Source organism: Elephantulus edwardii, unplaced genomic scaffold, assembly GCF_000299155.1.
Source record: "Elephantulus edwardii isolate Elephantulus edwardi_28Jun2011 unplaced genomic scaffold, EleEdw1.0 scaffold00069, whole genome shotgun sequence".
Taxonomy (NCBI): Eukaryota; Metazoa; Chordata; class Mammalia; order Macroscelidea; family Macroscelididae; genus Elephantulus; species Elephantulus edwardii.
This window is the reverse complement of record NW_006399819.1, coordinates 7,013,664-7,025,013: the sequence shown is the minus strand read 5'-3', so window position 1 is coordinate 7,025,013 and position 11,350 is coordinate 7,013,664. Positions and strand designations below refer to the sequence as shown.

Sequence of the window (11,350 nt, the reverse complement as noted above, 5' to 3'; positions counted from 1 at the left end):
TGAACATACCATGGACCACCAGGAAAACAAATAGGAAAGGGTGAAATGAAGTTTCTCCTTAGAGGTAAGGATTTTGAAGCTCTGTCTCACATAATTTGGGCATGTGTCCAGGAGAAACCAATCCTTGGAGGAAGACATCATGCTCTGAAGGGAGAGAAGACAGTGCAGAAGACCCTGGAGGAGATGGATTGACACGGTAACTGGGGCAGTGGGATTAGGTGTGTTGGAGTCAGTGAGACTGGCTTAGGTATAGGGCAGGGTTCAGAGCTATTGTACTTAGGGTTGTTATGAGTCAGAGACCACTCTATGGCACATAACAACAAGTACAAAAGACTGTATTTTATAAACTCTTGTGAGTGGCTATGTTCAGTTGATCTCCAGGTTTTCGTCCAAGTTTGGAAACTCTGGTGCAACCTGATCAGCATTAGAAAAATATGCAAATCTCTATGACATATAAATGGTGGCATCACAAGAGGTGAATAGGACAGGAACTGAACCCAAAACTCTTACATAAATGATGAGACTCTTACTTTTGAACCAGCAGTGACTTTTAAAAAATCTGAGAGCTATAAAATATAATGAAGCACCATCTAATTTATATAGTAGAATACCACATAATGTTTGCAATTACCTGCTATTGTTTTTCGGTGTCATTGAGTAGCCTCCGACTCATAGTGGCACTATGAGCAAAGGTTCTGAACTTTGCCTTATGCTATGCCATCCTCACTATCTCAATGGGCTCAAGCTGATTGTAACAGTCACTATTTCAATATATCTTGGAATTTTCCTCTTTTTATCTAACTCTCCACCTTTCCTTATCATATCTTCTTCTAAGAATTGGTCCCTCCTGGCAGCATGTAAGATGAAGTTTTACCATGCTTGCTTTGAAGGAGTAAGTATCCTGGTTGCACTTCCTCCAAGATAGATTTGTTCGCTCTGTTAGCAGTCCATGGGTGTTTTGATAGTTTGTCCGGCTAAGACTAATAGCAGACCATTTATAAGAAGTCTCAGGTCAAGATAGTCTCAAATACTTGACCTATTGTATAAGTCCATGATTCCTGACATCAATAACTCCTCCTTTTCTCATTTTCCTAGCTCCTTTATGTACCTTGATTTCGATAATTAGCTAGAAGATCTCCCAGAGCCTCAGACCTATTAATGGAATGGTTCACATGACCATAGGTAACAGGCTGATTTTGGAGAAACTGGTGAGCAATGGACCAAGATCCTGTAATCTATCAGTTATGGCATGGCTGGATGGGGACTGTGGGTGATACAGACTGGTGGTGTACAGACGGGTGAGCAACTGGAGGTTATGTCCTAGGCAAGCAAGGTTTTCTGAAAGAAAAAGGCTCCTGGCATAAGCGTCTAGTAGTATGAGGTTTATATTTCATCTTTCTCCTCTCTTCTTAATACAATAATTACTTCAGCACAAAAGAAACAAACAGTGGCTAGAGAAGAACTCTGAATGATAAACCTTAGACATCCAATGGGATATTCAGTTATCTTCTCAAATAGCACAATTCAAAGGTCGTGGTTCTTCTTCACTGTCCAAATTTAGATGCCTAAGATGCAATTACAAACACAATGTCTTGATTTCAGGTGCTTTATATTGATATTCTGATTTATATTGATATATTGGGCTTTATATTGATATTCTTGCCCTTGAGCACTTTGGAGAGGTTCTTGACAGTAGATTTTCCCAATGCAACACATCTTTTGATTTCTTGAGGTACTGATTATGGAACCAAGTAAAATTAAATCATTACCAATTTTAATATTTTCTCTATCACAATGTTGGTTATTGCTCTAGTACTAAATATTTTTTCCTGTTTATTTTGGGGGAGGGGAGAAGCATTCTTTTTGTTTGTTTTTACTTTGCATTGTGATTTATGTAAAAGTTTACAAAGTGTATTGGTTTTCCATTCAACAATTCACACACATTATCTTGTGTAAAATTGATACCATTCATCTTAATAATGGAATTCTTCCTGCTTTTCCCCTGGTTTTTGTTTTTTGTGTGTTTTATACTGGTTTACTTAGAAATTAATATACATTGTTTTTTACATTAGATGTTTCGCCTTTCCTTTACTCATGCTTCTCCCACCCATCACCTTATGATTAAACACTTTGGCCCCTCCTTGGATCCTCATTCTCATTCTGTAATTATGGTCTTATCCAGTATCTGTCTTTATGAGATTGAGTTACTTTACTTAGAATAATGCTTTCCAGTCCCTCCCATGTTAGGTAATAATTTACGAAATTACCGCTCCTGTGTGCTGTATTTCATTGTGTGAATGCACCATAATTTCTCAACCTATTCCATTGTGGTTGGTATTTGGGCTATTTCCATGTTCTTGCTGTCATGAATAACACTGCTATGAACATGAGTTATTTACTTTTTTGATGTTGAAATGTAATGCATATAGAAGGCTGTAGTCTTTGATATTCTGTAATAGGTGTGTCAATTTCTCCTCAGTTTGAGCAAGCAATGTTCTATTAATTATATAATAAAAGTTGTTGATGAGTCTTCTTCAACCCTAATGCCACACCACTTTCTTTTACATATAATTGAGGAGGACCGGACGCCAGCCTGCATGCGGGTGGGTTTCGGGGTCATTGAAAGTTCAGCCTGCAAACGGGTAACTTTCTGGTTTAATAATTAAAGAGAAACCTTTGTCCTTTGTCGGGCACACGGGCTGGGAACTTGGAGGTCTCTCTTCCTGCTAAGAAAATATCTTAGTTACCTCAGTCCCCTAACTCCTTTCATGTAAAGAGCAACATCTATCATAAAGAACAGATTGTATGCCCTTCCTTGCATGATTGTTTCGGTATCCAGTTATTATGATTCTATGGAAACCATGGAACATGAGATTATTGCTGCTACCCCTATAAAATTAAAGGAACACAGACCCACGCGGCTGCAATTTTTTGACTCTTCTGTGTGTTTCTTTCTTTGCAGCAGTCCTGTCTTGTCTTCTGTGTGCGTTTGTCTCTTTATGTTCATTTCTTCCAGAAAATTTGTAAAGGGTTGCGGTTGGCAACATATAATAGCCCAGTTTCTCATATCATTTTCTCATCTATAAAGAAAATAAAAAACCCAGATGTATAGTTTTTCTGATTTTACACCATTTAGTGTTCCCTTATTCTGTTTGGACAACATCTTCATGGTCTAGCTATAAGTTTCTCAAGAACAGAATTAAATATTCTGAGATTCCTAGTCTTCTCTTTATTACCATTAATTTATTACCTACATGTTGAAATGCCTTTGCATAGTAAATAAATCACAAGTAAATATCCTTCTGATATTCCCTTTTTGCAAAAATCCTTGTGACCTCAGCAATAAAATCCTTTATGCCATGGCTTCTTCTGCATCCAGCTTGAATTTCTTAATATCTACAATTCATAGCCCCCAAAATGGCACTATCTCCAACTTTTGACAGAAAGTGGATTCTTCCCCCTTCTGTTTCCTACTCTAACAACGCATATTCTTGGAGAGGAAGACCTCTTTGACTTTGGAAATGATCAACATAGTATTTGCTCATTTCATGCAGCTAGAATCCCACAAACATGATGATAGGATGGACAGACATTGTCATTCAGTCTGTTGTGACCCATGACGATCTCCTGTATAGCAGAATAAGATGTTGTCTGATCATGTGCCATATTCATGATCATTGTGTGTGCATGTGAATTTGTACAGAGATAAATACTATGAGACAACTTTAAAGTCATATAATCACACCTAAATACATTTCCCCCCCTTATGAAGTACAAGATGGACAAGTTAGTTCAGATACTTTGATAAACAATAGTACAGAGCAGCAAGGTATGATTTGCAAGCAAAATTTATTTTCAACTTGAGACCTATAGCAGTGATATATTCTCTTGCTCCTGTGCAGCTTACACAGGCAGCCTTTTGGAAAGGTCTCAGAAATATTAGTGAATTATGCATAAGAACAATAGGCACATTCTATTAATTCCATCTGTTTCCCATGAGAAGAAAATGTCATTACTTTTTGCTCAGGAGGTATAGGCCCCAGGTAAGAGTTTTTCCTGATGGGTTCCCTTAATTCTGTTGTATAAAATAATAATGCTAATAGAAAAAAAAAAACCAAAACCCCTCACTTTTGTATTTGTTTTGTATGATCTACTTCTGAAAAAAATAATTATTAAAAAGAAATTGCATTTTTGGAAGAATTTTATGCGAAGCAAGTGACCAAGTCAGGCATTTATATACATACTCATGTAAATAAAACATTTGGTTTTGTTTGTTATTGGAACTCACAATTCTAATACAATATTTTTAAGAAAACGAAAATATAGATTATTTTTATAATGTCATGGAAGATATTTTATTACATATAATTAAAATTATATTTGATTGAAATAAGAATTAATATTCCTAGTCTCTTACTACCCACAAGTGGGCTCTGACAGAAAGTGACTGGCCTTCTGGATTTGGAGGTTATAAATCACGGCGAGAGAATACCACCTATCTTACCAGAGCTGCCAGTGGATTGACCTGCTGGAGAATTGCAGCCTTTGAGTTACCAGTGGAACTAAGAACTGTCTCCACAGCTCCTTAGAGTCAGTATATTACAATAATGTCATAAACAACATAAAAATCTTGAGAAAACGGATTTTGTAGTTGTTTTTCTAATTTATAAAACTATGCTAAATAGGCTAGTAGTTGACCTGAATGGTGGTGTTGTAGTTGAGGCTAAATAGGCTAATAGTTCTGAATACAAGGCAATTTTCTGTTTATTTCAACCTATATTATCTCATTAAGACAAGTATTACATTTTAAAGGTAATATTATTATAGAACTAGCTCATTGCCTTGGCACTGGAATTGACTCATAGCAGACCCCCTCCCATCAGGCTTTCACAAGGATAAAAGTCTCAGAGGAGAAGATTTTCCATCTCTTTTCCTCAAAGATGCTGAAGGATTAAAATTGCCAGAGAGGCTATGATGAGTCTATGGTTGAGCAAAGCAACTCCTATGGACTATGTCACATATTTTACATGCTTATTTGGCCTAGTGGCAATAAGCTGCACTGCAATCCCAAAGGCAAGCAGCTCCAGGCCACCAGCCGTTCTATGGGAGAAGGATGGACAATTTTCTCCTTTTCAATTAACTGCTTCTGAAAATCTGCCAGAGGGTCAGCTATAGGTCCGTCCTGACTCTATGGTACACTGCAACAACTACAACAATTCAGAAAAATTTATTTAAGATCTTAAAAAGAAAATGTGTGATATTCATATTCATGCAGCCATGTGCAAGTAAGTGTACTTTTAATGACTAGCTCTCCGGCCAAGGGAGGGATGGAAGAAGGGATCTAATTTGTAGCACTTGACAATTTCCATAATGTGTATATATGTTAACTATAACATATTTCAGACTCTCAAGATAGCATCAATCTATAGGAAGTAGGGAAGGGATTTGGAATAGCACATATTTTATTTGTTGCTGTTGTTAGATAATGTCCAGCAGACAATGGCTAGCAGTGACCTTATGCCTGACAACTTGAAGCTCTGCTTAATCCCTTGCCATACTCAAAAACTCTGCTGTTTTAAAACTCATTGTTACAGCTACTGTGCTAACCTAGTTCTTTGAGTATCTTCTTTTTTGTTTATCCTACACTGGGCATTCTGAATGAACATTAAGAATACAAAACAAAACAAAATCATCACTGGATTGGTAGGCAACATCATGAGAGATGGAGAAAAGAATGAAGTGGTCAACAATTTTATCTTAGTTGGATCAACATTTAACACTCTTGGTACCAGCAGTCAGCAGGTCAAGAGATCTACTGCATTGAAAAAGTCTGCATTCAAGGTCCTCTCAAATTATTGAGGAGCAGTGATGTCAGCTTGAGGACTATTCAGGCCATGGTCTTTTCAATCACTTGCTATGTATCTGAGAGCTTGACAGTCAATAAGGATGGCAGAAAAATAGTTGATGCCTTTGAGCTGTGGTGCTTGAGAAGAGAGCTGGATATCAGATTGATTGTCAAAAGAATAGATGTGTCTTGGAGAAAATGCAACCAAAGCCCTCCTTGAAGGTAATGATGATTCAGTTTCATCTTACTTAGGGCATATTGATAGGACAGGCTATTCCTTGGAGAAAAACACATGTATTTTGAGATTCTTTTATAAAGTCCATTTTCAAGTAAACTATTAATGACTCCCTTTTATGCATTAGTTACTCTCAGGAATGTAAAAAAACTCAAATGTAGACATTTATGACTTCAAATTATTGTTTACTGTTTGATACTGTTCAAGTTGACTACAATTCATAGAGACCCTATCAGCAATAAATCTGAACCTTATACTATCCTGTCCCAAAGTCATCTCTGTCTTACTTGAGTTAAAGTTGCTGTTGTTCCACCCCCAAGAGGGTTGTCCTCTCTTTCTATGATTCTCTTCTTTTCCCAGCATGATGTCTTTTTTCAAGTGGTGGTGGTGTGTGTTTTTTTTTTTTCAAATAGTCGCCTAGTAATATGCCCAAAATTTGTAAAACAAAGTTTAACTATCCTTGCCTCTAAGAATTATCCTACTGTGCTTCCTTCAAGGCAGATTTGTTTGTTCTTTTGACAGTCCATAGCATATTCAATATTCTTCTCCAATACCACAATTCAAACTCATCAATTCTTTTTCAAGTTTCTTTATTGGTTCATCATGAAAATCTCTTCTTACCTATTGGTCCTCATCTACATTAATGGTGCCACCATTGACTGCAGTTCAGAGAATATAACTTTGGTGATATCCTTGACATCTGTTTTACTCACTTTGAACCCAATTTGTTAGCAAGTTATTTTACTTATATCTTCATTTTTTCATTACCTTTTTGATTGGTAACAACTCAACAATAGCACTTTTCCAGCTTTTATGAATAAAATTAAATCCTTACTTCCCAGGAGTTTCTCTTTGATACAGAGAGCATAAGTAATGAAATAAAATATTAATGAAAGGTCGTGTTTTAACGATTGTTATAAATAACAGAAAGTGAGGGGTGTTTTTTATTGTTGTTGTTAATATCATTAAGTAAAATATTACCCATAGCAACTTTATGAACAACAAATCTGAAGCCTATCCTATCTTGTGCCATTCTCACACTTTCTGAGACCACAATGTCCATTGTGGGAGTCACTGTGTCAATCCATCAGTTTGAGGGAATGCTTCCCTTCATCAATCCTCTGACTTTCCAGTTCATGTCCTTCTCCAAGAATAGTCTTTCCTAGCAACATGCCTGAAGTATGTGAGGCAAAGCTTTATCATCTTTGCCTTATAAAAGCACTCCAGCTGTACTTTCTCTAAGACATATTTGTTTGTTCTTTTGACAGTCTATGGGGCTGCCAAAATACTCTTTTCCAACACTATGTCTTAAAGTCATCAATACTTTTTCTTCTTTCATCTTTATTCATTATCCAGAGCTGCACAGAGTAGATGATTTGAAATTGACAAGAATGCATAGATTGTTAGTATAAGTCTGATGAGGTACTTTGATAACAAAGAACTGAAATGAGTGAGGGGACAGTTTCTTTAGGATATCTGATAAAATACACTACAACTAGTTTTTTATAATGAATAGCAAAGTAGGCAGTGAATTGGAATAAAAATAACCAAAAAAGAAGTCCATAGGAGAGGATAGCCACAGACTAGTTGACTGCAACAGCAGATTGAGTTTTTATTCTGCATAGAGGTCCTAAATAAAGATTGTTTTGAAAAGAACTACTTTTCAAAACAATCAAGAATTATTTTTCAAAATAATCACTCTCATTCCTGGGTAAAAACAGATCTAGAGAAGGCCAAAAGATTTGAAAGTAACAAGTTAGAAAGCAGTTAGATAACTCGGGCAAAAAATGGCTGCATCTTACAACACTGGGAAGGCAGTGATAAGGCTGAGACATGGTCAGAGTATAGTTTTACACTTAGGAAATAAATACATTTCATTTTCTGACTGTGTCTTTACCTTGATTTCCCTTCCTTGAATTGGTTCCTCACAAGTTTCTTTCAGATTTCTCAAACTTCTCAATGAACTTGGCCGCTCCAAGACATTTGCACTTGTTCTTTCCTTGAAATACGGTTCTCACAAGGGGTCTTGGGGCTCCTCTTATTTTTTTTTCTTTTCATTTTTCTTTTATGGTGGTGTACATACAAAATTCACATACATTGTGTTTCATTCAAGGACACTTCATTCACATTTTGCTCTATTTAATCTTTCCCATTCATTGTATTTTGTACAACCGATCACCATTGAATTATGGCTACCACCACCCCTTCTTTTCAGATCCCTACCATTTCTTTCCCATTTCTTTATCCCTCCCCCCACCTCCCCAAATTCTGTTACCCCATGATTTCCCCCCTGCCTGTCCTTACCCCTCTGCTCCCACCTCTTTCCCCTTGGACTACCATACACATTTTACTAGTTATCCTTCCATTTTTACAATAATGGTCTAATGTCTATATGAGACTGGGTTAATTCACTCAACATAATGCTCCCCTGTCTCTCCCAAGTTATGTAGTAACTTTTTAAATTGTTACTCCTGAGTGCTGCATATTGTTCCATCGTGTGAATATACCACAAATCCTTAATCCATTCTATTGTGGTTGGACATTTGGGCTGTTTCCATGTTCTTGCAAATATGAATAGTGTTGCTATGAACATTGGTGTACAAAACTCCGTTTGTATCTCAGTTCTAATTTCCTTGGGGTATATTCCTAGCAGTGGAATAGCTGGGCCATGGAATTTCTATGTTCAATTTTTTGAGGAAGTACCTCTTATTTTGTATTGTTCAAGACCTTGCTCAATCTTCTTCTGCTAAAAAGCTTTCCTTCTTTATCCTATCTAAACTAGCCATATCATTTACTATTGTTAATTATTCCACATTAACTTTTCAACATAGGGCTTAATATCATTTGAATATATTGCATATTAATTTTATGTTATGCATCTTCTCCTTCTCCTTTCCCTAAGAATTTATCTTGTCCACAATCATCAAACTCAAATGCTACTTTCTTGAACATTGTATCATTTCTACACTTACTAACTTTGAATTATTTTACATTTCCTAAACTTTCGATTGTCATATTGCACTAAAAAACATAATGACCACATTCTGGCAAATTTCACCTTCCAATCACTCAAATTCTCCTTTCGTTCAGTATTCAAGTTTCAGAAGGGAAGGAGAAATCCTGCATAAACCCACTTTTTGGCACAGCTATTCCCTGAGATAATATCCTTCAAATGTCTGCTTTTCAGTTTGCATTTTCAGAGAGCCAGCTCCCTGTTCCCAGCCCAATTTGCCAGGATCTCACCTTGCTATACTAAGCATAACAATGCAAGGGCTGAAGCAGATTGACAAGAGCTAAATTATTACAATTGTACTTGGTTTCTGCAAGAAGGAAACTATTGTATACACAGGAGGAGTCCACATTAAAATGTTTGCACTTTGAGATCTAACGCTGGGGGGATTTGAGGTACACTTAGCTCAGTAGATTTTGTCCAAATAAAGCACTTTTGTTGAAAATCTGCTTTTCTCCTGCTTTTTATTATTAACAAACATCCTGCTTTGGCAAAATTCTAAAATATTTGCTGGTTCCCTGTCCTCTTTAAATTCCCACTATATTCTCCATTTCTTATCTATTCTTTGTCTTTTTATAATGAATCGAATTCTTCTCTTGATCAACACCAATATCAATTCCAATTGCATTACTATATGTAGTTTAGTTTCAGGTGAATTAAGCAGAAAGCAATCTAAATAAATAGAGTCATAGTAAGCTGTAACATATTGACAATACATCTTACTTTCAATTCCCACATAATATGCACATCCATTTTTACTTCTCCAAGGTCATTTGCTTATTGATTCAGCTGTGATTTCAGACAACGTAAAGGATTTCACATCAGTCTGTATCAATTTGCCCCAGGTATACTCATTAATGGAGCAGAAGTGAGACAAGAGCAAAGGATAAATTGAGACATACCAGTCAGCTTCCCTTTACTTTTTATAAGGAGAAATATATGAAATAATGTTATCATAGACTGATCTCAGTAAAGATTCTCAGTACTTTTCAATTAAACATTTATCATTTGTGCACTTGAACCATGTTGTTGTAGTAAAGTGCTGTTGAGTCGTTTGCAATTCATACCGATCCTATGTACAACAGCTATGAACCTTGCTCTATCCTGAGCCAATATTATGGTCTCCAACATACCCACCCCCATTACCCAAATCACTCTGTCAATCTATCTTATCCAGGGTCTTCCTCTCTTGTGCTGTTCCTCAACCTTCCCAAACAGGATGTTCCTCTCCAAGGACTGGTCCCTCCTTGAACATCCCCAAAGTAGGTCAGATGGAGCTTCAGAATGTTTGTCTCCAATGAGTAGCCTGGTTTCACCCTCTCCAGAACAAACTTGTTTGTTCCCGTAGCAATCCATGGTATATTTAATTCTCTTCTCGAGCACCACCGCTCAAAGGCATTAATTCTCCTTCTATCATCCCTAGTCATTGTTACACTTCCTGATACATAGCAAGTAATTGCAAAGACTATAGCCTGGATCGGGTGCACTTTAGTCTTCAGACTAACATTGTTGCTTTTCAGTACTCTCAAGTGGTCTTTGACAGCAGTCTTTCCCAATGCACTTTGACAGCAGTCTTTCCCAATGCACTTTCACAGCAGTCTTTCCCAATGCACTTTATCTTTTGATTTCTGCTGGTTCCAAGAGTGTGATTGTGGAGCCAAGCAAACTGAAGCTGTTAACAATCTCTTATCTCTTCATTGTCTATCATGATGGTGCTAATCAGCCCACAGGTGAGAATATTTGTTTTCTTGATGTTCAGCTTCAATCTGCATTGAAAGCTACAGTCCTTGTCCTTTTAAAGCAAATGCCTCAGGTCCTCCTCAATTATAGTAAGCAAGGAGTGTCATCTGCATAACAGAGACTGTTGATGAGTCCTCCTCTAATCCTGATGCCACATCCTTCCTAATACAGCCCAGGCCCTTGGATGATCTGTTCTGCATATAGATTAAAAAGGTATAGAGATAGGATGCATCCCAGCATACACATTTCATGACTCTGAATCATGCAGTGTTCCCTTGCTCTGTTCTTATGACTGCCTCCTGCTCCAAGTATAGGTTTTGCATAAGCACAGTCAAGTGTTCTGGGATACCTATTCTTCTCAGAGTTAGCCAAAGTTTTACTGTGAACCATGTTGCTGTTGTTGTTATGTTCCCTCGAGTCGCCTAAGACTCATAGCGACCCTATGTACAACAGCCCTAAACTCCGCTCTGTCCTGTGCCAATCGCACTGTCTCTGACACTCCCATCCCAATTATCCCAGT

The 11,350-nt window shown here is 37.1% G+C and overlaps 1 protein-coding gene across 1 annotated transcript in view; it reads left to right on the top strand.

Moving 5' to 3' along the window:
* The first annotated feature begins 2,543 nt into the window (after positions 1-2,543).
* The window catches only part of LOC102870544 (cytochrome c oxidase subunit 5B, mitochondrial-like), a 58,027-nt gene continuing 49,220 nt past the window's right edge, over positions 2,544-11,350 (top strand). The window contains exon 1 of the mRNA XM_006888606.1: positions 2,544-2,642. Coding sequence (XP_006888668.1) covers positions 2,544-2,642 — 99 coding nt within the window. The remainder of the gene's footprint in view (positions 2,643-11,350) is intronic.